Here is a 26,543-nt window from a genome sequence, read left to right on the forward strand (position 1 = left end):
CCTCCCAGCGTCACTGCGCAGGCCCAGTTGCTCCCGACCAAGATGGCGGCGCCCAGCGGGCCCTGAAGGATGCGGCTGACTCGGAAGCGGCTCTGCTCCGCGTTGCTCGGTGCCTATTTACTCTTTTCCCTCTACGCCGCTTACTGCGTCTTTCTGAAACCGCGCCGCTCTGCTGCTTCGCGGCCAAGCCAGAGGGAGAAACACGGGCGAGGTAACACAGCCATGATTCAAAGCATCTTGTTGATAATTCCTCCCCCCCCCCCACACACACACACAACACGCATGTTCTTTTCCTCTGCCATTGTAGAAAGAGAGGTGTTTATCCCCGGCTATGCTGTTCTACGGGCGCTGCATTCTGACTCCTCTCCTGTTCCCTGTGGGCATGGGGGAGCGGCGGTGTTAAAACAAAAGTTAGGATTACCCATTGGGAATAATAGGACTTGCTACACATAACAAGCGTTGGAAATGCCCGCAGGGTTTAGGGTTGCCACTTCCCCCCTGGGTGCCGGTGGGGTGTGAGGGTGTAGGGTTGCTAGATCCAGTCTGAGAGACTCCTGGAGATTTGGGAGTGTAACCTGGGGAGGACAGAGACCCCAGTGAGGTGTAATGCCATAGTGTCCAATCTCCACAGCATCCATTTTTACCAGGGAAACCATCTGGAGATGGTCTGTAATTCCATGGGATCCCCAGGGCCCACATGGAGGCTGGCATCCCTAGTTCTCTTGAAGTTTGCTGTAGCACACAAAAGTTGCAATGAAAATGCAGAATGAATGTAGAATGACAGTCCTTGGACCAGAATGAATCCCCACAGTGGAATAACAATCTCTGGGAGTAAAAGTGTTCTGCAACTTGAATGGCTGCCTCCAGCACAGAATGACATTCTCAGGGATTAGCACAAGTTTCCTGGGACTGGAATGACAGCCCCCTGAGTGGAATGAGAGCTCCTGGAACTGGCATCAGTGCTCTGAGACTAAGGTGATGGCCTCTGGGGGTAACATTAAGTGTTCTGAGACTGGAACAACAGTCCCTGGAAACAGTTAAACTGCTCTGGATCTGGAAATGGCAGCACCCAGAGTAGAATGATGGTCCTTGGAGTAGCATAATTTATGTGTTTAGTTCATTAAAATCCCACCTTTCTTCCCAATGGCACTGCCAAGCAGCTTACATCATTCTCATTTTATTCTTGCAACTCTGTGAGGCTGAAAATGACTAGCCAAAGGCCACCCAGTAAGCTTCCATGGCACAATTTTGGGATTCAAATCTGAGTCTCCTAGATATTCCTCTGGCATTCTTAACCGTTATACCACACTGGCTGGGACTGGAGTGTGCTGGGACTGGAGTGGCAGCCCTTGGGACTGGAATCAGTGATCTGGGACTGGAAGAACAGCCCCCAGACTGGAAATTGCTAATTTAGTCTCAGTTCAGTCCCTACATTCTAGGGTACCATGAGTACTAATGATACCATGTTCTTAATCAAATGTCAAGGAACTGACTGTATACAGTCTGTATATGTGCAGTCTGTATATGTGCAGATGTCCTCTAGTTATACCCAGGCTGAAGTCCAAAGTTCTCTCCAGTGCTATCAAAGCCACTGATTACTAAGAGAAGCGTAACCCACACACACATACCGGTTTTGTTTTTCCAAGCCTCTGTATGAAAGCTTGGGGAAAGCTCAGCTTTGCTGGCTGCACCCTGATTGGATCGGATTCGAGTCTGGACAATCTCGGCGGGCCGGACATGCTCCACCCACTGGGACATTTCACAAATATATATATAGGAACCATAGATAAGGATGATCAGGTATACACTGGATCTGTAATCTGGAAAGAAAACCATGCAAAAAAAATCTATATATTTTATACTCAGACCATTTTATTTTGGAAGTGGAAGAATGGAACCCTTGGGAAGTTGATGAGAAAAATAGTTTGCTACAGATCTCTGCAAATAGTCTGCAGCTTTTAAAAGAGAAGAATCTGCAACAGGAACAAACAGACCTCAAAGTGCAAATCTGGGGAAAAGCTGCTATTGGTATGTATATGTAATTAAAATGAGTGCTGTTTCTTAAGTATTTTTGCCTAGGATTTCAGCTAAAATATGTTTAGTACAAAGGCCCTATTAAGGTTAATAGACTGTACTTCCTAATAAGTATGTTCAGGATTTAAGTGCACTTGTCCAGAAGGAAATCCTGTTAACATTAGGATATGGGTGTTAATAATCACTTCTCTTGTGTAATCAGGCATAGCATTTGTTCTGCTTGTTCAAAATTTAATTATATGGGATACTATATATAGTGTGTGTATATCTATATATATCTATATATGTATCTAGCATTCCCATATAATTAAATGTTGAACTAGTTAAATTTAATTTTGAATGTGTGTGTGTGGGTGTGAATGAATGCGGCTGTATCTGTTATTATAGAGCTAACATGAGTCAAAGCAACAATATAAAAATAAAAAGCATTTTAGTTGCTTTTGAAATTGTTGTATTTATCTGCTAGTGCTATTATCTGGTCTTGTTATAAACTGATTGGTTTTCTTTAGAGGTTTTCTGCCTTCCTTGGTGTCATTTCAAGTTGTGTATGTTTGCTTTCACAAGCATGCATTTCAAACTCTTCAGGGGGAAAATGCCAGTTGGGGAGTTTATTTGGAGCAGAGAAGAGGTTGAATGCCCCTCCTTAGGCTTTTCCTTTCCCAGCTTCCCCAACTGGAACTAACTTTTCCTGTTCTAAAAGGGCTGTTGAGCTACATTACAATAGAGAAATAACTTTATTGATATCATGTATGAACATCTCAAAGATTTTTTTTGTATGATTTCCTTTAATCTCTAGCATGGCATCTAAACATTGAAAGCACATGCTATAGAGACCGTTTACGCACTAGGAACTTCACTGTCCCAGCTCCCATGCAGGAGCACAAATTGGGGGCAATTGAGGTGCACAAGTCCAAATGCTCCCCCATGTGGGTGCGTGAAGAAGTGGGGCAACCTGCCACGACTAAAACACTAGCCTGCAGCCCGGCATGAAACCTCCAGTGCATAAACGGTCTGAGAGTTGCTTCCTAGAGGAAAGTAATATTTATCCTTCTGATAAGAATGGTAGGAAACACCTTCCCATGTAATCTCTAATTACTAACTCTCCTACACTGTCTTTAGAACAAAGTTTGAGTCCAGTGGCACCTCTAAGACCAACAAACTTTTATTCATGTGTATGCACACTTCGTCAGATTTCAATGGACTAAAACTTTATTCTGTTGCTTCAGACCAAGACAGCTACACACCTGAATCTACACTTTCAGTTTAACTCCTTTTTTTCTAGAAAGACATTAAAAAAACTTTCTTGTTTTGAAATATTTTCTATGTGTGTGGCATTTATAATATGTTACTCTTGAGTCTTGTGAAGTAAAAAGAATAGATATCCCTGTGGAAGTTATAGATTTGTTCTTTTGTAAGAAAATCACAGAAAGTAATTAAGCCATGAATGTTTCAAATCATGAAACAGGGCAAAATTAAATCCCTTCACTGGTCTACCCAGGTACGTGCAATAGTTGTGTTTGGCCCCTTTGCCGTTTGTGAGACACAACTTCTAGACCTAGCTAGTTCATCATCCTTCTGGCTTTGCAGTGCTGACCAGTGTCCAAAGACATCAGTGTCCTTAGAGGCCCCCAGGATTCTATCGCTTCAGTCCTGAAAGGACTTGGGGTGGCACCCACATTAGAAGTGGCATGCAAGTTCCTAGCACTGTGTTGAGCATGAGCTATGCATCCTGAGCAAGGCCTAAGGTTAACACAATGTGACTGAAATTTGGGCTGCATGTCTTGATCAGGAGAGGCTCAGCCCACAGCCATTCTGGTACTGGCCTTTGATGATGCAGAAACTTCTGGGTGATCTCTTCCTTCAATACTAGGGAATTCAGCAGGGGACACTGGCAAGAAGCCTGAGACTGCCTTGGGCTATTGAAAGGCAACTCTGCTATCAGGTTTCTTGTCAGTTATTAACTGCTTCTCTTGGAGAGGATGCTCCAAAGACTTTTGTGTTATTTCTAAAGTCAAGAGATTTAACACTAAGATAATTTTTCAGCCCAGACCAGTAGTGGGAGGGAATACCACTAAAACAGCATGGCCAGTGATGTCCATTCTCTGAGTAGTTTTGCTGAGAAGGTGACATTATTTTACCTTGCTGCTTTGTCAACTTTCTGTTTTCCTGGATTCAGGTCGCTTTAGTTCAGACTTTTCTCTTGTCATGACAGAGTTATTATGTCCCTAATTATTACATTGCCAGTGATGTTTTTGTAGGCCTTTATCTATGGCAACATATATTTGAAAGTCTGCTGGAGCCTGCAGATGTGTCAGCCCAGTGGAGAGAAGGAAGACTAAAAGCAGGAAAATCATTCTTCAGGTACCAGTTGTATGATGAGAACCACAAAGGTTAGGAATAAAACTGAATATAGAAAAATGTGAACAATTTATTATCAGAGCTCAAAGTGTTTAAAAACCATAAAAGAATATCTTATTGACTGGCCACACATAAAGCATCTCAGTATGTACACCATGAATGCCAAACACACAATTGTACAGAATGTTTTCAGTTTTAAACAGGGAGGTAAATACTTCTGTAGCTGGTTCTGGTCCTACAGTATATTCGTATTGATTGTTATACAGTAGGCAGAATTCTCGGCCAGCAAATATTTCTATTCCTCCCCTGGATATTGGGAAATCCTGTATGTTTCTCTGCAATAAGGTCCAAAGTGAGAAGTGATATGATGCCACATCCACCTTATAGTTTTATGAATGTTAATTCTGTACATGAATGGAATTTTACAAACATAATTTTCATTGCCTTGCAAAAGGAAGGATTCTTGCATTGTTTGCCCTGTGCCTGCTGAAGTAGGAAGAGCAGATGTTGTATGAAAAGTGTGCTATGTATTCTAAATAACAGAGTATTAGGAAGGGGAGGCAAAAGAAATTGCAATGAGGAAAACAGGGTTATAGACACCTGGGTTGGGTTCCTGTTGAAAAGATCCACACGTGCAAGGAGGGAGGCAACTTTGGGCAAACCTCCCCAGAGTGTTTAGCTTGCAATATGATGTGGTATGTGCCTATGCGGCAGCGGGTACATATCCACCCCCACATACACACTGCATTTATGCCTGCATGGCAAATTTTAGGATTAGACCATTAAGAATTGACATTGGCAGACTATATATCTGCTGGAGAAATTGTACAATGTTTTTGTGTTTCAGAGAACAAGTAGAACACAAGTGAAAGAGCAGCAGTCAAACAATGGCTGTGTTTATATGAAATGCCTATCTGCTCTGTTCTGTTGTATTTTTAGAATTGTGATTGTGCTTCTGTTTTTCACAGCTTCATCACAGGTCCATCTGTAGTCCCTGGGTACTTCTCAGTAGAATCTGCCAATGTGGTTCTAGTGCTGAATGGCAGAGAAGAAGGAAAGATCTCTTACGCCACTCAGTGGCTGCATTATGCACAAACATTAATACAGACTCGCAAATTGCAGCACATTGCAGTTGTGTTGCTTGGAAATGAACAGTGCAAAAATGAATGGATTTATCCTTATTTAAAAAGCTATGGAGGATTTGTGGAATTACTGTTCTTAGTATATGACAGTCCCTTGGTGAATGAAGAAGATATTTTCCAATGGCCTTTGGGAGTAGCTACGTAAGTGTTTGATAAATTAAGGAATGTTCTTAAAATATTATTCTTATTACCTTTATATAATGTCTTTGTGCTAACCTGACAGTGGGAGAACATGGGGAAAGTTGAAGAGGGTGGGAGAAAAAACTGGTAAGTGGAACTGTGCGCAAGCAACTAACAGTGCAATCTTAAACTGAATTTTGTTCTTCTAAGCTCACTGACATTAATGCTTTTAGAAGTGTGTAACCTTGTGTAGTATCTCACTGTAGATCAAGCATAGCTCATTATACCCCGAATGAACAATAAGCTAGTATATTCTCTTTTGATGTATACAAGGTGTCCTGTATGCTGTTTTTCTTTATAATTATAGTTACAGAAATTTTCCTGTCGTTGAACCAAGCTGGTCAATGCTTTACAATCCACGGCTATACCAGTGTAACTTTTTAGGAACCATTTATAAAAACTCTTCCAGAGAGACCCTAATGAAAGTACTGTGGCAAAGCAAGCTTGATAAAATGTGTTGGATTTCAGCCAGAGAAGAGTAAGTAGTATAGTTTGTAACCAAAAAATGTTGACAATATTTTCATTTATTTAAAAAGTTTATTCACCATTTTTCAGGAGACAGCAGAACCACAAGTTGGGAATTTTAAAAACTGCTGGATAGCCAAAGTTAAAAGGCATTTAAAGAGACTGCAGTTCCTTTAAATGCCTTCTGGGTAAACCCTCAACTTGTTGCAGAAATGTAAAGGCACTGTGATCCCTTTAAACACTCCCCCCATTGGAACTAATGGATAGTGGGGCCACCTAATTTGGGGTCCATAGAATTGGACAACTGGTCTAATCTTTTTGAAACTTGGGTGGTTTCTAGAGGAGAGGCACCATCAGTTTTGCTGCAAATTTATTGCCTTTCCCTCAAAGAGACAGTTCCTTCATAGCCCTAAACATCCATGGACTTTGATTATAATGGAACAAAAAAATTGGGTTTCCTTAATGTGTACTGAATCTGAATACCAGACTGGTACATACCATGCATCTCTAATAATGATCATTGGCCCTCCTAGTGTTGTTTGATTGTGTGTTTTTAACTGAGTTTTATAACTGTATTTATAAATGTTCAAACGTGTAAATGTTTTTATGTTTGCTATCTTGTGGATGCTGATTGGGTGCAAAGGCAAAATAAAAATGTTTTAAATGAATAAATAAAATTCAGTAAGCAATTTGAAATTCTGTTCCAAAACTTTGCAACTCTGTAAATAAATTATAAAGAGATACTACTATCATTTAGAAAATACCTGTTTTTCAAGCAAAACATTTTCAAAAATGAGTTACAGAAAATAAAAGTATTAAGAATAAAACCTAATCTAAAAAACAAAATAAATCAGAGTCCAGTGGCACCTTTAAACCAACAAAGATTTATTCAAGGCATGGGCTTTCAAGTGCAAGGACTCTTTCTCAGACTTTGATTTTGTTTTGTTGTGCTGCTTCAGACCAACATGGTTACCCACCATCTATTCTAACCTGTAGGCAGCAACCAACATAGTTAAAAATCAAAGATTTGCAGAAATGGCTGAGTCAGTAAAGCTACCTTAGAGGCAGTCAGGAGCTGGATCATGAGGATCTTAAAGCTCCTGATTCCATAACCAAGGGGCTATAATAGAAAAGACCTGTTCATAGGTTGCCAGTGTGTTCTAGTATAGTACATCAACAAATTATGTAGAACATATTCCAACAAACAAAACGGAACATGTGGTAGAAGAGCTTTCACAGAAATCTTGAGCCAGGACCAAAAATGGAATATGTGCATAATTTGGCATAATGTGCTCTCAACCTTAGTGGAATTTCTTTGCCCTCTAGGTCTGCTTCTCTCTAAATATTTGGAAATTGCTTAAGATACTTATTTCTGAAATCCATAGCACTGTTAGAACCTGTTTTAGGATTAAAGCCTCTGAGGCTAATGCATTTGAAGAGAAGTATATTTTCAGTCCCCTCTTCTGTTCCTAGGTGGTGGCCGCAAGAAACAAATGAAAGCCTTCGGAACTATCAAGATGCATTGCTCCAGAGTGATCTCACGTTGTGCCCTTTGGGCGTAAATACAGAATGCTATAGAATTTATGAGGCTTGTTCATTTGGGTCTGTTCCTGTTGTGGAAGATGTAATGACACCAGGAAATTGTGGAAATTCATCTGTATACTACAGTGCTCCACTGCAATTATTAAAGACTATGGGAGCACCCTTTATATTTATTAAAAACTGGGAAGAACTTCCTGCTGTTTTAGAAAAAGAGCAAAATATGACTTTGCAACAAAAGATTCAAAGAAGAAAAAAGCTCATGGAATGGTATCGGCATTTCAAAGCACAAATGAGACAAAAATTTATTAGTACATTGGAAAATTCATTTTTCCTTAAGGATAAAAGTGGTTAAATGTTAATCATAAATGTCATTTCTTATGGCCTTTCAATGGGAATTTATGCTAGTTTTTAAAAAATCTGAGTTTTTCTCAGCAGTTTTTTTCTAAGTGCAGGTATGTTCTTTGATGAAAAAATAGTTATGGCAGCATCATAGAAATGCTACACGAGAACCAGCTTCCTCTAACCCTTTGTGAAATATCAGTTTATGGAAACACTTTCAGGAGATATTTCCTTTTACTGTATCTTTTATTTACTATTTGTGGTGGGGAGATTTTGCCTCATAAATCTAGTACCTTTTAAACAGCATTTCATGCTGATGTTTTTCTTTATCCCATGCCAAGGAGAAAAGGTTAAACATAATAGTCTGAAAATGGATTGAGGCAATTTTAGAAGATCTGGTCTCACCCAGGAAGAACACAAGCATAACTTAAACCTTTCCCATGAGATTTTGATACCTGAGGCAAATTATGGAAGTGTTGAATTTTCTCCTCAGTAAGGAAGTATTTCAGTGTATCTCTGCTCTTCTAGTGAATTTTAATATCTGCTACTTACTGGACATTATTTACCTTAATGTATGGGATTTCCATTTGGTTTTTTAAATATGAAACAAGTGTCAGTGAGCAAAATGAAAATTGTTTCCAACAATTTGTTAAGTAAAACAAATTAATAGAACTTCGGAATCTGTGCTTTATCTCTTGTTGTAAGCATCTTAAAGGAATCTTGTCTTTCCTGAAACTGTCGTTTTGTCACTATTATATATGTGGGAATCTTAACAATAATTCTATACACAGCAACAGAACTAGATCGGGATAGAACAACAAGTTTATAGTAGTCAAAGAGTAAATATCAATTTTAATTCCTCTGTTTTGTTGCTATGGTACTGAGTTAGTTCTAAATCCTCATTATGAAATTTTCACTCCATTTTGCCCACAGTGTAAGAATCTTTGTTACCCATGATGTGTGATGCAGGCAAATAACTTATTCAAAGTCAGCCTGTGGAGATATAAATGACTTCAGTTTCTGCTTCTGTTTAAATCTCTAGTTCAGGCCTGCTAGTGCCAGAGCAGGCTACAAAAAGACCTTTTTCTTTTCAGTGTAAGTATGTGTTAGCCAATTACCCACACCTGTGTCCTTGAAGGCTAGTTCAAGAAGCGCTGTCATAGATAAGGTAAATGAGTTGCAGATGTTTCCAATTAGGCCTCTTGCTGGATGAAGTCAGTATGCCAACTCTTGACCTGTGATTGGCTCTTCTTGAGTCTCTGCTTGACATCAGGAGTTCTATTGGTTTGTTAATCAATTGGCAAATAGACCTGATTGGATTTTGTGCCTAGAATCCCAGGTGGGAATAAACCATAAAGGGACTTAATTTGTTAACCATTTTGTCAGACTGTTGTCATACCTGTTTCCTGTACCTGCAACCTGTATGTCGCATGTGGTTTGACCATTCTGTATCTTTGGACTGTGGACTTTGAAACTCTGCATATGAACTTTGCCATTCCTTGCTCCTCTGTAACTAGAACACGTTAGTTAGAGATATTTAACAATGTTTTTGCACTGCAAGTATATCAATTTACCGTAAGTACACCTTAATATAACAAAATAACTTTTGTCTGTTTCTTGAATAAGCTAAGCAGTAACCTGTGCCTCTTGTGGCGCAGAGTGGTAAGGCAGCAGACATGCAGACTGAAAGCTCTGCCCATGAGGATGGGAGTTTGATCCCAGCAGCCAGCTCAGGGTTGACTCAGCCTTCCATCCTTCCGAGGTCGGTAAAATGAGTACCCAGCTTGCTGGGGGGTAAACGGTAATGACTGGGGAAGGCACTGACAAACCACCCCATATTGAGTCTGCCATAAAAACGCTAGAGGGCATCACCCCAAGGGTCAGACATGACCCGGTGCTTGCACAGGGGATACCTTTACCTTTTTAACCTGTGCCTTGCTCTGTGTTACTCTACCATTCTGTATTGTGGCCTCCTACCTCTGGATAGAGTTAAGATGCCTGTTTAAATCCCTGATAGGCCCCAAAATTGCCTCTGGATCTTGGAAGTCTAGGAACCATTCAGAGGTGGTGGCAATCCTACCTAGCAGGGAGGTTAGAATATCCAACTCTTTGGTTTTTGTAATCTTGTTTTGGTGTAGTGGTTAGGAGTGCAGACGTCTAATCTGGCATGCTGGGTTCGATTCCGTACTCCCCCACATGCAGCCAGCTGGGTGACCTTGGGCTCGCCATGGCACTGATAAAGCTGTTCTGACCGAGCAGTAATATCAAGGCTCTCTCAGTCTCACCCACCTCACAGATTGTTGTGGGGGGAGGAAAGAGGAAAGGTGACTAAGCCGCTTTGAGCCTTCTTTGGGTAGAGAAAAGCAGCATATAAGAACCAACTCTTCTTCCATCTCATGGACACTCCCTTAATTGGGGTCTGAGGACTTGGCCTTGGCCGAGTGGAGTGTGACCACATGGTGACAGGGTGGGATATGCTTAGCTTGTTTGAAGTCTCTTTTGAACTCTTGTGGTATAGCTGTATATCGCCGGAGTTTGTTATTTTTGATTAGTCAGGATGGCTGGGGATTTTGACCTTTGAAATGCTCTGAGCTGATCAGTGCACATGCTGAGGTTTGTTTTGTGAGCAGTGGATATTAGTAGCTTACCACACAACAGCCCTCTTGAGCAAACTTGGGGGTGGTCATGAAGGAAATCAACTCTTATTAAGAATATATTAGTTTGAAAACCAAGCTGAAAGGAAATAAGCTTTCATTTAAAATAATATTTTAAAATGCACTTTTTGTAAAACATGTTAATCTCTGTACATTTGATGCTATGAAGCTATGCTATGTCTGAAGTGAAATATGAATTATAGGATGTTTATTCCTTTGATATTTGTATTGGGGAAAAGCATTTTGTGGGTTTGTTTAAACAGTGCTATAAAGGTTTTAGTGCATAGAATATGCCCCCATCTTGGCTTTTGTGGTTTTTCATGCTCTCCTGCACTTGAACAACCTAATATCAGGAAGTTTTAAAATACCCCTTAATTTTGAGGAAATTACAGAGTACATGCAACTAAATACTACATGCAGTGTTATTTAACCGCTTTGTCAGCAGCACTGGAGGCAAAGTTGTTACCCTGTAATTTTAAAAAATGAAAATATATTTCTTTTAAAAGAAAAAAAATAGTATATCCTGTTTTTTTAAACTCGTACTTCATTTCCTATTACACTATTCTGAAATAAGACTATTAAAGAATGTTTTAAGGCTGCAATCCTAAACACATTGACCAGGAAACAAACTTCATTGATATCTGTTGGATTTAGTTCTGAGTAGTCATGCTGAGGATGGTCCAGTAAAGGTCTTCCACAAGTTTTCTGGTGGTTTGTGTATTGACCTGCAGCAAATTTTCCCCAGACTTCTTAATGCTCTTGGTTTCTGTTGTCTTTCCATGATTTCCTCATTGTTTCCTTGTGATTTCTCAGAAAATAATGGAGAAATAACAAGCAGAAAAAGAGATTATGAAGAAGCTTAGAGGAAAAAGCATGGCAGGTGGGCATCTAAACTATGGAAAAACTTCCTAGGTTTCCTTTGGAAAAATTTTAACATCTAGATTCACAATGCAATCCTAGACAGAACTGTACCTTTCTAAGTCCATTGACTTCATTGTCATGAATGAAGTGAATTGAGAGAATATTATTTTCTTCATTTTCTTTTCTTCTTTTTACCTGAAACTTTAGTAAAATATGCCTTCTACAACTGTAGTTGTTTGAAGCATTATTTCACATATCAGGTTCTCACAGGCCTACGAGTACATAATGTATCACATACAAGCTTGGTGAAGTGGTTGAGTGGCAGTTTCTAATCTGGTGAGTAGGGTTTGATTCCTTTCTCCTCCACATGCAGCCACATTGTCCTGTTAGAGCTGTTCTCACAGAGCAGTCTTCTCAGAGCTCTTTTAGCCCTACCTACCTCACAGGATGTCTGTTGTGGGGAGAGGGAAGGCAATAGTAAGCTGCTTTGAGACTCCTTTTAGTAGTGAGAAGTGGGATATATAAACAAATTGTTTTTCTTTTACTTGAATATCCATCTAAACAATCCACTGGGAAAGATTCTTGCTCATGCTAAAAAACGGTTATTGTGTTGTGTTATTGTGAAGGTGTACTGGAGGAGATGGTCATGGTGAATGGTAGTTCAAGAAAATAATACTATAGTCACACAACTTTACAGTTAGTAAAGGATGTGGGAGCTCACAGGCACTGCTCAAAATTGTGCTAAAAACTATTTGAATGGTAGCTCAATGATTTTTAAAACGTAGCTATCTGCCGTGTTTTGGCAGGCATAGTTCCCTCAGCTCAATTTTAAGTCAGCTCCTTCCACAAGAAGACTGGCATGCACCTTTTCAGGGGCAATATTACAATTGTATTCCTCCAAGGATGTCCTGGTTAGTTGAAGTTTCTTCTTTCCCTTTGCAAGAACAGAATAATATCTTAGGGTGAAACCTCTTGCGGTACAGTTGAGCTTTCCTTTCTAAAATATATATAAAAGGCTCTTTTGTGGCTCCATTCCTTTTCATAGGCCTCAAGGCAGCTGCTGGGAGGAGTGCAGCAGTTATTCAAGGTGATCCTGAGGTTAAACTTTGACCACAAAAAGCTAAAAATAAAGGTCTTTCTTCCTTCCTTAGTCTGCTATTATATCATTCCTATCTCACCAAGTGCAAGCAGAAAAGGTTGTCTGATAGCACCGTAGTAGCCCCTTTTGCTGGGCTATAAATAGAGAAAATGTTTTAAAATATAGCATTTGAAATAGTTCTTTGGGTGCTTACTTTGAATTATGTAATTGTTTGTTCCACTTTTTAACTTGTTTCAGGTGGGTAGATTTGTTAGTCTATAGTAAAAGAGCAAGATTCAAGTCCAGGAGCAATTAAAGACCAGCAGGATTCCAAGATAGAAGCTTCTTTGCCTTTCTATTCATGTGCTTTACTTTTGTTAGAAATAGAATTTTTTATTACAGATCCCCTTTTATGTACATACGAGTTTAGATGTGAATGGGAAACACACAGGAAACAAATGGATTTTATCTAAGTTATCTAAGTTTGGTCCTGAGGAATGGGTAAGGTGTCTAAATTGTCTCATATCAAGGATAGGATTGCTAACTCTTGAAATCAAACGCTTACCCTATGGGTAGTGACCAGAGGCAAAACTCTCGGGATAAAACAGTGGAGGCCACTAATTCTGCCCAAGACAAAAAACTGAGCTCAGTACAGTGAATACACAAAGGTGTTTGATATTGCATCAGAGTATTGGTCCAACAAGGTCATCAAGATGAGGCTGACAGAAGCTCCCCAAGAGGACTTTCATGACACATGCCACACCTTCTAGGGCAGACACTAGTGAACCGGAGACCTTCCACATGCCAAGCAAATGCTCTACCACTAACTCACAGCCCCTCTTCAAGAGATGCCTCTCTACCTAATAAGCAGGGCTCTGAGAACTTTGTCCAGTTTCCAGTGCTGCTTGGAAAACTTGCAAATTGAAGAAAAACAAGCTCAGGAGACATAAAATACCAGCCCTAAATATTTTTGGCTATCCCCAAATATTTCTGGAACTCTTGGGGAATTTTTTGGAGAATCAATATCTGGTGCTCCCAAGAATTCCAAATATGTGGATACCTGAATGTAATTCCATGGATATCCAATATGTGATTGAAACAGAAGTATCCAAATGCACATCCCTAGTTAATATAAATGTACAGTAATATAAGAAATACTGTAAAAGATAAAACAATTGATACATTCTAGTGGCCTGACTTTGTTGGATGAAGAAATGTGCAGATCCATAACCAGAACTTGTGGGAACTAAACACCAGCAGCCAAAAGGCAGTTACAGATCACAAACATTTAATCTACTTCAACTACTACCTGTGGCCTTATTAAAACAAACATCCATGCCACTTCAGACACACAGGGCAATATGCAAAGATCTGCAAATTAGAAGCTGGCATAACAACCCAAGAATCAATATAACAATCTTAACACAGCCTGCGGCGCCGCAGACTAAATAAAAGGGTAAGGGCTTGGGAGGCGGGATGTGTCCGTGATGAGGAAGGGTGCCGATTGGCCCCTTCCTCTGGACAGACTACTGGAGGGACCAATCGGCAGGCACAAAGTGCCTGCTGATTGGTCCCTCCGAGTCCCCGCCGGTTGCTCCTTTCCCAGTGGCCTGACGCGGCGAGAGGCATGAAGCGCCTCTCGCCGCGTCAGGCCGCCGGCCAAGGGAGCCCCCCGCAGCCACGCTCCGCGCGACTGCCAGGGGCTCCCATGCCTAGCGCCCGCTGTATTTATTTTACAGCGGGCTTGAATACTAGTATATATATATGATGATAAATAAAGAAAATGCTTCAATTTGAGGAAGCATGCTTTGTTTATTTTACTTTTCCTACACTCCACCTTTCTCTCTTGTGGGGACCCAAAGCAGCTTGTAGAATTCTCCTCTCATCCATTTTATCCTTACAGTAACTCTGGGATGTGTGTGTGACTCTCAGTAAGGCTGAGAGTGTGTGACTGACCCAAGGTCATCCAATAAGCTTCCATGGCCAAGTGGGGATCCAAACCTGAATCTCCCAGATCCCCATCCAGCACTCTAAACACTGCACCATACTGGCATTAAATATAAAAGTACACCTTTAAACGAATGCATCATGTTCCAGTCAATGCTTCTTAAGAAACAATGGGATTTTCAAGATCTGTAAACTTATATATGACTTTCACTTATGTACAAACACAGAAAAAAAACTACATGCACACTAGTGAAGCCTAATTTCATCCAATTTGATTTTATTCTTTACAGGGGTGTGGTTTCTCTAGACCTTTCAGACATGGCCACGTGAGGGAGCTGTGGCATGTGAAATCTAGGCATAAAATACTATCCCGACACAATTAAGCATTTTAACAGTGTGACCTTATGCAGAGTTATTTCAATCTAAACCTATTGAAATTCTACACAGAACACTGTAATCCATACTTCCTACAATTTTTACTAATTTATGATGCATGATAATAGAATTAGGACATGGAAATGGATGACTTCATGTAATGGTTGGGGTAAATGGTATCATCAGAGGACTTCAGAGGATAAAAAAAAGGAAAGGAATGTTCCAATAACATTTTTCAAACCCCATGAAGTATTTCAAGCTGTACAGTCCTTAAGGACAATTGAATGAAAAATCGTAAAATCCTTATTAGCATTATTACACGAGGCACTCAATATACACATTTCAATTAATACCCTATAAACAAATTCTGGATCAATATATCTTACTCTGTATATTCCAACTTTCTTTGTTGCACCACCCTTTTTGGTGGCTTCTGGTGTTTTAATAAGCACAGAAACCTCATCATTATTTGGTGCAATAAAGCAAATTAGCTCAGCTTGGATTCCATCCACTACTCAGCTATACCCTCCTATCCTGTATCAAGGTGACCTCCAAACTATCACCCTGAAGGTGTAAATGATGTCAGACAGACAAAACCATCCATAAATGATGGAATATAAATTCTAATCAACTCACTCTCCTTGATAAAAAGTATCCTGAACATCAATTTTACTAAGTAGTGTGTCACTTTCAAAATAATTTCAAGCAGCAACAAATAAATGCAATGCAAATATAGAGGAGTAACCAAAGTTTGTTGTTATTATGTGCGAAGTCGTGTCCGACCCATCGCGACCCCATGGACAATGATCCTCCAGGCCTTCCTGTCCTCTACCATTCCGTGGAGTCCATTAAAGTTTGCACCTACTGCTTCAGTGACTCCATCCAGCCACCTCATTCTCTGTCGTCCCCTTCTTCTTTTGCCCTCGATCGCTCCCAGCATTAGGCTCTTCTCCAGGGAGTCCTTCCTTCTCATGAGGTGGCCAAAGTATTTGAGTTTCATCTTCAGGATCGGGCCTTCTAAAGAGCAGTCAGGGCTGATCTCCTCTAGGACTGACCGGTTTGTTCGCCTTGCAGTCCAAGGGACTCGCAAGAGTCTTCTCCAGCACCAGAGTTCAAAAGCCTCAATTCTTTGACGCTCGGCCTTCCTTATGGTCCAACTTTCGCAGCCATACATTGCAACTGGGAATACCATAGCCTTGACTAAATGCACTTTTGTTGGCAGGGTGATGTCTCTGCTTTTTAGGATGCTGTCTAGATTTGCCATAGCTTTCCTCCCCAGGAGCAAGCGTCTTTTAATTTCTTTGCTGCAGTCCCCATCTGCAGTGATCTTGGAGCCCAGGAAAATAAAATCTGTCACTATCTCCATTTCTTCCCCATCTATTTGCCATGAATTGAGAGGGCCGGATGCCATGATCTTTGTTTTCTTGATGTTGAGTTTCAAGCCAACTTTTGCACTCTCCTCCTTCACCCGCATCAACAGGCTCTTTAGTTCCTCTTCACTTTCTGCCATTAGAGTGGTATCATCTGCATATCTGAGGTTGTTAATATTTCTCCCTGCAATCTTGATCCCAATTTGTGACTCCTCTAATCCTGCATTTCTCATGATGTACTCTGCATACAAGTTAAATAGGCAAGGCGACAGTATACAGCCTTGCCGAACTCCTTTCTCAATTTTGAACCAGTCAGTGATTCCATGTTCAGTTCTCACTGTTGTTTCTTGACCTGCATATAAATTTCTCAAGAGACAAATAAGATGCTCTGGTATTCCCATCTCTTTAAGAACTTGCCACAATTTGTTGTGCTCCACACAATCAAAGGCTTTAGCATAGTCAATGAAGCAGCAGTAGATGTTCTTCTGGAACTCCCTGGCTTTCTCCATGATCCAGCATATGTTGGCAATTTGATCTCTAGTTCCTCTGCCTCTTCAAAATCCTGCCTTTACTTCTGGAAGTTCTCGGTCCACATATTGCTGGAGCCTAGCTTGTAGGATTTTGAGCATAACTTTGCTAGCATGAGAAATTAGTGCAATGGTGCGGTAGTTTGAACATTCTTTGGCATTGCCCTTCTTTGGGATTGGAATGTAAACTGACCTTTTCCAATCCTGTGGCCATTGTTGAGTTTTCCAAATTTGCTGGCATATTGAGTGTAGCACTTTTACTGCATCGTCCTTTAAGATTTTGAATAGTTCAACTGGAATGCTGTCACCACCACTAGCTTTATTATTGCTCAGACTTCCTAAGGCCCATTTGACTTCACATTCCAGGATGTCTGGCTCCAGGTCAGTAACTACCCCACTGTGGTCATCAGGGATGTTAAGCTCGCTCTTGTATAGTTCTTCTGTATAATTTTGCCACCTTTGTTTAATCTCTTCTGCTTCTGTGAGGTCCCTACCATTTTGGTCCCTTATCATACTCAACTTTGCATGAAACGTTCTCTTCATATCTCCAATTTTCTTGAAAAGATCTCTGGTCCTCCCCATTCTATTGTTTTCTTCTATTTGTTTGCACTGTTCATTTAAGAAGGTATTCTTATCTCTTCTAGCTTTTCTCTGGAATTCTGCATTCAATTGGGTGTATCTTTCTCTTTCTCCCTTGCCTTTCACTTCCCTTCTCTCCTTAGCTATTTGTAAAGCTTCCTCAGACAGCCATTTTGATTTCTTGCATTTCTTTTTCTTTGGAATGGTTTTAGTTGCTACCTCTTGTACAATGTCGCGAACCTCCGTCCATAGTTCTTCAGGCACTCTGTCCATCAGATCTAATTCCTTAAATCTATTTGTCACCTCTACTGTGTATACGTTGGGGATATGATTTAGTTCATACCTGAGTGGCCTAGTGGTTTCCCCTACTTTCTTCAATTTAAGCCTAAATTTTGCAACAGGAAGCTCATGATCTGAACCACAATCAGCTCCTGGTCTTGTTTTTATTGACTGGATAGAACTTTTCCATCTTTGGCTGCAGAGTACATAGTCAATCTGATTTCTGTGTTGACCGTCTGGTGATGTCCATGTGTAGAGTCGTCTCTTGGGTTGTTGGAAAAGAGTGTTTGCTATGACCATTGTATTCTCTTGACAAAATTCTACCAGCCTGTGCCTTGCTTCATTTTGTACTCCAAGGCCAAACTTGCCTGTTATCCCGGTTATCTTTTGGCTTCCTACTTTAGCATTCCAATCCCCCATGATGATAAGCACATCATTTTTTGGTGTTGCTTCTAGAAGGTGTTGTAGGGCTTCATAGAACTGATCAACTTCATCCTCTTCAGCAGCAGTGGTTGGGGCATAGACCTGGATCACTGTGATGTTGAATGGTTTGCCTTGGATTCGAACTGAGATCATTCTGTCATTTTGGGGATTGTATCCCAAGACTGAGGGGCTTTTCACACCGGGATCTTTGTAGCAAATTGGTTGCTGAATGAAAAATCGCCATTTAAAATAGTGGAATTCGTCGTTATGCATACCTGCCTTTGTAGTGGAATCCAGTTGCGTTTTGTAGCGTTTCCCACAGGCTTCCGGTCTCGGCAAAAATCGCTAGAAAGGAAGCGCTCTTGCCAAGCTCGTCCCGCCCCTGGCCGTCAAGCAGCCAATGGGCAGCCGTTAGCATGCTCCCAAACAGCCCCTTTCCCTTTTAGAAAGTTTAAAAAAAAAAAAAACAGACCCATTGCAACGAATCTGTGTTGATTCGTTGCAATGGAGAGACCCATCCAGCTGCCTGGTGTGTTTGAGCTGTCATTTATTCGTTGCCACGCTCCCTCCGAGTGAACCCCCCCCCTCTCACGGGCCCGATTTTTGGCTGAATGAATGTGTAAAAAATAAAGGGAAAATACATCAGCAAACGGGCTTCTCTTGTTTGTGCTTAGTGACTGAAGGGGAGGGACTGAAGCCGGGGAAGCCTCTAAACAGAGGCTCGCTGGTGCGTTCATCCCCGCTCGCTCGGAGAAAAAAAAAATGGCGATCGCTTTGCCGGAAGATCAGAGGAGAGAACCAGGGGGAGGGACTTTGTAGAAACCGCAACAATGTTAACGCACAGGTCTTTTTCGCTAGTGTTGCAGATTGGTTGCAGGAGTGTAGCGCTTTCCGGAGGGTGAATCCACTTTTGGGGATTTCCCTGAAAGCGCTACAAGGAAGCGCTTTTTGCAGATCGTTTTCAGGTGTGTGGCAGATTGTCAACGACGTTGTGCATAACGGCAAATCAGTAGCGTTTTCAATTGGCAACCATTGTGCGATTTTGAAGGCGTGCAAAAAGCCCCTGATTTTCCTACTCTCTTATTGATTATGAAGGCTACTCCATTTCTTCTGCGAGATTCTTGTCCACAGTAGTATACTTGATGGTCATCTGAATTAAATTCACCCATTCCTGTCCATTTTAGTTCACTGATTCCTAAAATGTCAATGTTCAGTCTTGACATTTCTTGTTTAACCACGTCCAGCTTGCCTTGATTCATGGATCTGACATTCCAGGTTCCTATGGAATAAAAATCTTTACAGCATCCGACTGTCTTTTCGCCATCAGTTACTTCCACAACTGAGTGTCCTTTCGGCTTTGGCCCAGTCGCTTCATTCATTCTGGCGCTACTCGTACTAGCTGTCTGCTCATCCCCAGTAGCATATTGGACACCTTCCGACCTGAGGGGCTCATCTTCCGGCGTCATAACGTTTTGCCTTTTGGAACTGTCCATAGAGTTTTCATGGCAAAGATACTGGAGTGGTTTGCCATTTCCTTCTCCAGTGGATCACCTTTTGTCAGAGCTCTCAGCTGTGACCTGTCCGTCTTGGGTGGCCCTGCACGGTATAGCTCATAGCTTCACTGAACTACGCAAGCCCCCTTGCCACAACAAGGCAGCGATCCTTGAAGGGGGAACCAAAGTTTAGTACTATATAAATCACAAAGCATAAATGAGTATACCACTGCAGCTATTTTTGGGGTCTCTGGACTCCAATTCTCCTTTAACCTCACCCACCATCATAGTTGGGTTGCCACTGTCATTTATGTGTTGCCAACTTTTCCAAACCATAACCACCAGTGGCCAGAAGAGCAGAAAATATGCATGACTGTCTACCAGGGGCGACTGCATCTGAGCTTCCAGCACACAAGCACATTGGAAGTTTTTGTGTTAAATGGCCTATAAAGAAATCTAAATTCAATAGCTTGAGTTGAACAGCCTCAGTCAGAGTTTCAAATGGGTCATTTTTAAATCATAAACATAAATGCCAGTTTAGGCTATGTGTCTTTGTTAGGCTGGGCTTCCTGTGTGGTCCACTCTCCTTTTTTCAATGCACATAGTCAACTCCTACAGACTTCTGTGAAGCCTACTGTCTGTATCTGCAGTCACAAAGATTGCTGAGGTAGGGGCTTTCCCATGACATTAGAGTCAGCAGCGTGCAGGAGATAGATTTTGCCTGGGCCTCAGCCATCTGTCTGTCTTCAGCTGTGTCAACACATCCTATACACACTTAAAGAAGTTGCTCTTTATTCAGGGGCAAATACTGTTTGAATTAGATCCTGCTGATCATTTCTGTACATATATGGAGACAGATTTTAACTGACTTCTCCCCTCTTGCTGTTTCTGGGAGCCCCTTGGCCCCCAGGAGTGGCATGAGGATGTATTCTGGACTGCAGCAAGGGGAGGGGGGAGGGAAAGAGAAGCTGTACTCTGCTAGTAGAAATCTTTCCATCAGTAGAAATTTTGGGCAGGATCCAAGCACATCTATGCATCTCATTTCCTCCTACTGAAGCTGGTCAAAAGATTTGATATTAGTAATTTTCAGAATCTGTTCCTTGCAGCAGTTAACCTATTTGTATCCTGTTCTGTAGGTACTTTAAAAACTCTACTATCAAATGCTTTTTACTATGTAAAAGAGAATCATCCAACCTAACAAGAGATCAAAGGCATACAAGGGGACAGAACCTTGGACAAACTCCCAAATTCAAATCCTATTGTGTAGCCTAGAGCAAAGCTCTCCTTTCTGTAAAAGATAGAAGATATCCATGACCTTCTTAGATGGTCGTGAAGAGGAATGAGAACACACAATGGTCCTGGACTTACCTGGGGGTCATGCTTGAGGGTTTGGGATGGGAGTGAGCTGAGGGACAGTTTTTCCAGGAGCCTGGTAGGCTGGGTCCTGCAGCAAGCCCAGACAGTCAGCTTCTCTGGGGCTGGCCAGAGGAGGGCTGATCTCAAGGCAGACAAGGAATGCAGAGGCTTCTCTCTGGTCCATGTTAGTCCGGCTGCTGCAGGGGCTTGGTGAAAACAATACTCTGGGCCAAAAAAGGACTGATCCTGCCATTATCATGGCTGCAGATTAATGGGCTCTCATCTTCAGACTACCACTAAAGGTTTATATGGTTGGCGTTGCTGAAACTGTGCTAGTGGCTATTTCACCAGATGTGCTGGTTCAGGCTGCAGTCCGGTGGTGTCAAGTTTCAGCAGGAGTTGCTGGCTGGGAAAAAGCAGAGGGAGGGAGCAGTGTTTCTGGATTCAACTTACACTATGCAGTGTCAAAGAGAGCTGAGTCAAAACTGGGAGTTCAACAGCAGGCAGCCAAGGACAGTTTAAGAGTCAAGGTCTGGTCCAAGGTCAGAATCTAGGAGTTGAACAAAGAAGGTATCAGTAAGGCAGCATCAGTAAGGTTGCATCAATGTCTGTCACCAAAGCCCCCTTAAATTGTTCTTCACAGAGACAATAGCTTTCATCCTGAGAAGACTCATCAATCTCAAGCAAATGGCACCACGCCGCTAACAGGGTGCTATACCTTTTAATCTGCAACTCACTTCTTAAATGCTGCCTTTGTTGTTCTGCAGGTGTCTCTGGTGCTCTAACAATCCTAGTTCCCTCAGCCAGTCCTAACCTGGGAGGCTGGGACCAGCTACAAGACTGAGATGATTCTGCAGACCATTCAAGTCATGAGTCTTGACCAGCATACCCTTCCTTTTCACTCTGTTTGGATTCTGCTGGTGCTGAGCTCTCACTGCTTAGCTATTTGTGCTGCCCTGCCAGGCAACACACCAGGTCCTGGTTAAATACACACTCAGCCGGGAAGCTGAGACCAAATCAAAGACATCAACTCCAAGCCGAAGTCCAGTCCAAAGAGTCAAAACCAAGGGAGACAGGTCACGAAGGAGGGTGGGGGTGAGAAATTAAGTCAAAGCTGGGCCAGGGTTATTTGTCAGAGAGAGGGTTGAAGCCATACCATGGTCGAGTAGCTGAAAGCAGAGTTGAAAGCCGGCCCAGAGTCAAGAGCCAGGAATGGTGTAGAGAAACAAACCAATGTCAGGAGCCAAGGATGAAGTCATCAACCAAAGCCAAAATCATGAGCCAGGTACTTAGTCAGAAGCCATAGTCGAAGTCAGAAGCTGGGATTGTAGTCAGAAGCCAAATCCAAAGTCAGGAACCAGGAGTCACTTCGCCATAGTGAGCCAGAACACCGAGTATCAAGGTTGACGGGGAGGGAACATACGTGTTGCACCCATTGATAACCTTGTCTCAAGATTCTCCTTAAGTACACCAAAGCTAGGTTGAACACCCTCCAAATGGAGGACTTGCAGCTGGGCCTAATCCTCATCTAAGGAAGGAGCTTTACCTGGACCCCATCTAGACAGTCAAGCTGATCTGCCACCTGTCAGATTTACACACATCACTTCCACTCTGGGGAGTCCTCTGGTCTAGATGGGGTCTTGTCCCATGGCTTCACATAAGCTGGCACATAGGGCTGGGTAGTAGCTTGGCTGGGACTTAGCTGCTTGTCATTGAGATTGGGCTGGTCCTGATCCTCAGCACAATCTTTGCTGGCCAGGTCTCCAGGCAGTGCCGGGAAAGTGCTTGGCCCAGGCAGTGCACCTGAATGATCTCCAGCCTCCAGAGCACCCTCTGGGGGCTCAGTCAGGGGTGCAACAGGTACAGGCATGACACATTTCTTCTGCAGAGTTCCCACTGCCCTGCAACTGACCCTCAACAGCAGACAGGGGTGGCATTGTTAGAAGAAAAGACACCTTTCAGGCATCGATCAAAGCAGCTGGTGGCTTTCTTATATGGCATCCTTCAGGCGGACAGCCCTCTTTAGGCTTGATGGGGTTTACCTCTTAAAATGGTGGCTAAACACCTGGCTTCATAGCATTTGTGATGGTCTGCTTTGTTTGCTGCAATCATAGAAGCTTTGGTGGGAGCAGGATGGCTTGCCTGCTTCTTGGTTTGGGCATTGCATCAGATTCATTTGGGGAGAGGTTATGCCTGAGTGTCCATGTCCCCCATTTTAGAGACTCCCTTAAAGGGTCTTGGGGGGGGAGGAGCCATAGAGCAGCATGCCTACCTGAGGGTTACTGGCTGTGTCTCACTAGATGGCAAGAGAACCATGCAATGGCTTGCGCCCATTTGTGATCCTGGGGCTTGCAATGCCACGTGGACTCCCCCAGCAGGTGGACTGGGAAAATAGGGTGATATTGGCAGGCAGGTCACCTGATGCTGGATTCAACTCTTTGCTACACCATTACTCCTGTGGTTGTACTCAGCAAAAAGCTGTGGCCTTTTCTTTCTCCAGTCATGTACTGTTTTTTTTCTTCACTTCACCCTTGCTCCCTCCCCTGCCCCTGTGACCACTTGAAATTTATGATAATTATGGCTCTGAAGAGGGGCAGAGATTTTTCTGGTACTTTGCAAATGTGAAGTGCTATATAATTTATTAATAATAAAACCATAATAAAGTGAATTATTAAATTGCCATGGACTTTATATATTCAGAATGTTGGTCATTTTCAAGTTTCAGAAACATTAGTACAATGATGTTGGGAATGAGAAGTTAGGAAACTACTAATCAAAGATTTTTTATCCTTTAGGGGAGGCATAATGAGTAAGTAAAAGACAAGGCCTAATAGTTAATTATTGGATCTGTTATGACTTGCACATAGGAATAGTTGTATGGTCTTCAGTGCATGTTTGAAAAGGTTTATGTACCTACAGATGTGACTGTTAGACTTGATAATGTTAAACCCTCTATAAAGTGGGATAATAGCAGAGAAGCATATAATCAGATTGCAAGCCAAAACAGGTTGTGTAAGTTCTTGTCTGAGACCGAATTATCATGCACTCTCCCTAGATGCCAAAAGTTCTGAAGCAAATATAAATACAGACAGTTGAGAGACCCCCCCCCCCTCACCATCTTTCTCTTTACATGTAGTCAGGAGTCACAAAAAGAGAAGTCCTTTTAAAGCCATCACAAGATGGGAGATCTCTTGCAGTACCATCCTAGGACTAGCCTTCTGAGTAGATTGCTAAGCTTGCACTGTCCGTGGCAGGGCCGTGCGTGGTAGGGAACAATCAGAATGTGCTTTGCGTGTCCTGATTGGGCCCTGCCTTGGACAGGTCATGCCCATTCTCCACCCACTCAGCCCTTAGCGAGTTATTATAACAGTGAGCCCACTGCTAAAGATTTTTTCATGATGTTGTTTACTAATTTATTGCTAATTTACTCTCTTATATATGAAGTCTAGTGATTTCTATTTCACTGTCTGAAGAAGTGTGCATGAACATGAAAGCTCACACCTTGAATAAAACTTTGTTGGTCTTAAAGATGCCACTGGATGCAAACTTTGTTCTGCTATTTCAGACTAACACAGCTAGAAGAGTTGGTTCTTATATGCCACTTTTCTCTACCCAAAGGACTCTCAAAATGGCTTACAATCGCCTTCCCTTTCCTCTCCCCACAACAGACACCCTATGAAGTAGGTGAGGCTGAGAGAGCCCTGATATTACTGCTCGGTCAGAACAGCTCTAACAGGACTATGACTAGCCCACGGTCATCCAGCTGGCTGTCATGTTGAGAAATGGAGAATCAAATCTGGCTTGCCAGATTAGAATCTGGCATTGCTAACCATTACACTCTCCTGAATCTATCTTTCTTGACCTCTGTACAACAAACAGTTCCCAAATTTTCACATTAGTAAAATCTTAGCTTTGAGATTCAGAATTTTAATATACCTGTATTACCCTATATTTGCAATGAAATTATCTCAGTTTTGTGGTAAATAATATACAAAAGGATTAAAAAGCCCTTGTATTTGCAGGAGAGGCCATCTGATGGTGTCTGGGAGGGAGAACCAGGAGTTGGTTTTATATAATGACTTCTTGAAAACTTGTAGTTAGGGCTTCTAGACCAAGTTATATAATATGCAAATAGTCTGATCCATTAGAAACTGGGATCAGTTCCTTGGGGAACCTGGAGGATCCTTCTTTTATAACAGAGATAAGGCAACAACACACATTGACTACTGATCTATTGCTTTCAACAAAAAGATCCTTAAGTGAGCTATAGGATGGTCCCATTCAGCATGATGGTGAAGTCTAAAAGCAGCACAAGGCAGTTTATATATTCAGCAGAATCACCAGAATTCAGCTGTTCCTGAACTATACCACTAGGGGGGAAAACAGCTAGAATTAACCCTTTTCTGACATGTTTTGTATGTGAAAAAATCTATTTTTAGGGAAGCAGGAATCATGCAGTGTTCTTCCCACTCATCCTGAAGTTATTTTTAAGTGTTTGCATTCTCTCTGCTGAGATACCAATTCTATGTATGTTTACTCAAAAATAAATTCTACTGATATCAACAGAACTTACTCTCTGTGTCCTGAATGTATAGAACAAAATTGAGTGGTACATAGGATTCAGTTTTTAGGTAAAACTTTAACATATTTTTAAGAATGGGTATAGAAACAAACTAGAAAATAACCAGTGAGCAAAGCCCTGCCCATCTCTCCAAATTAAAACAGGGTTTTGTACTTTTACTGATTATTGAAACATCCCTCTGGACTTCCTTCTAATACTTACCAGTTCTATATAGAGACAGAACTTCACTTACATTTCTCTTTAGACTCTTATGTATACAGTGAAGGGATATTCAGGAAGAGCAATCAGGATTTTTTTTTTGATTAATGCTTTGCATTAATCTTTTTACACAGCATATAAAACAATCATCAAGTCACAAATTAGCAATATTGTACTATAATTTATTTATATACAAATCACCAAAGGAGACTAATTTTATCCTTTGTTTCTTTTTAGGTGCTTGATTTACATATGCAATGGAACAGCAGCTGCTTTTCTCCGTTAGTAACAAAGAACTCATCATGGTTGTGAAACAGCAATTTTGAAATAAATGTATATCCTTCCCACCCCCACCTCCCGGACCACAGGTTGGGTCTCTTGGAAGATTTCAGTGATGTGGGTAAGCACAGTTTTCAGATGCCCCTAGGCAGACCTCCTTTACTGCAGTTCCCCAGAGGGAGCATTTAAGACTGAACCGGGAGAAGGGAAGCAAGAAATCTGTGTTCCTCGGACGGAAATATTTTCAGCAAGCCAGTCAGTCTGGAATGTGAGATGCTGCTCCTAATGTAATAATCAATGTTCTTTTAAATAAAAGTTTTTCTACTTATCTGTATTTTACAGTGGCATTGTATACAGGTCTACTCAGAATATTCTCAGGTCTAGTCAATGGGGCTCCCTTCCAGGAAACAGTTCTTAGGATTGTGGTGTTAATTTATTTGTCTCCTACTTCTCTCCCTGATGGGGGACCCAAAGTGGCTTAT

At 41.6% G+C, this 26,543-nt stretch overlaps 1 protein-coding gene across 3 annotated transcripts; it reads left to right on the forward strand.

Moving 5' to 3' along the window:
- On the forward strand, positions 1-26,428 carry RXYLT1 (ribitol xylosyltransferase 1). Of its 3 annotated transcripts, XR_013231196.1 has the most exons (7): positions 2-211; positions 1,867-2,028; positions 4,293-4,395; positions 5,361-5,675; positions 6,022-6,192; positions 7,653-9,635; positions 26,020-26,428. XR_013231196.1 is itself a non-coding variant. In XM_077338683.1 (6 exons), exons 1-6 carry the CDS (start codon positions 70-72, stop codon positions 8,071-8,073), a joined length of 1,296 nt encoding a protein of 431 aa, XP_077194798.1. In that variant the 5' UTR covers positions 1-69; the 3' UTR covers positions 8,074-11,003. The 3 variants fall into 3 exon arrangements, 2 of the variants coding, with proteins under 2 accessions (XP_077194798.1, XP_077194797.1); XM_077338683.1 differs by lacking the exon at positions 26,020-26,428 and having other exon boundaries at positions 1-211; positions 1,885-2,028; positions 7,653-11,003; XM_077338682.1 differs by lacking the exon at positions 26,020-26,428 and having other exon boundaries at positions 7,653-11,003.
- The last annotated feature ends 115 nt before the right edge of the window (positions 26,429-26,543 follow it).

Source organism: Paroedura picta, chromosome 5 (assembly GCF_049243985.1).
Source record: "Paroedura picta isolate Pp20150507F chromosome 5, Ppicta_v3.0, whole genome shotgun sequence".
NCBI lineage: Eukaryota > Metazoa > Chordata > Lepidosauria > Squamata > Gekkonidae > Paroedura > Paroedura picta.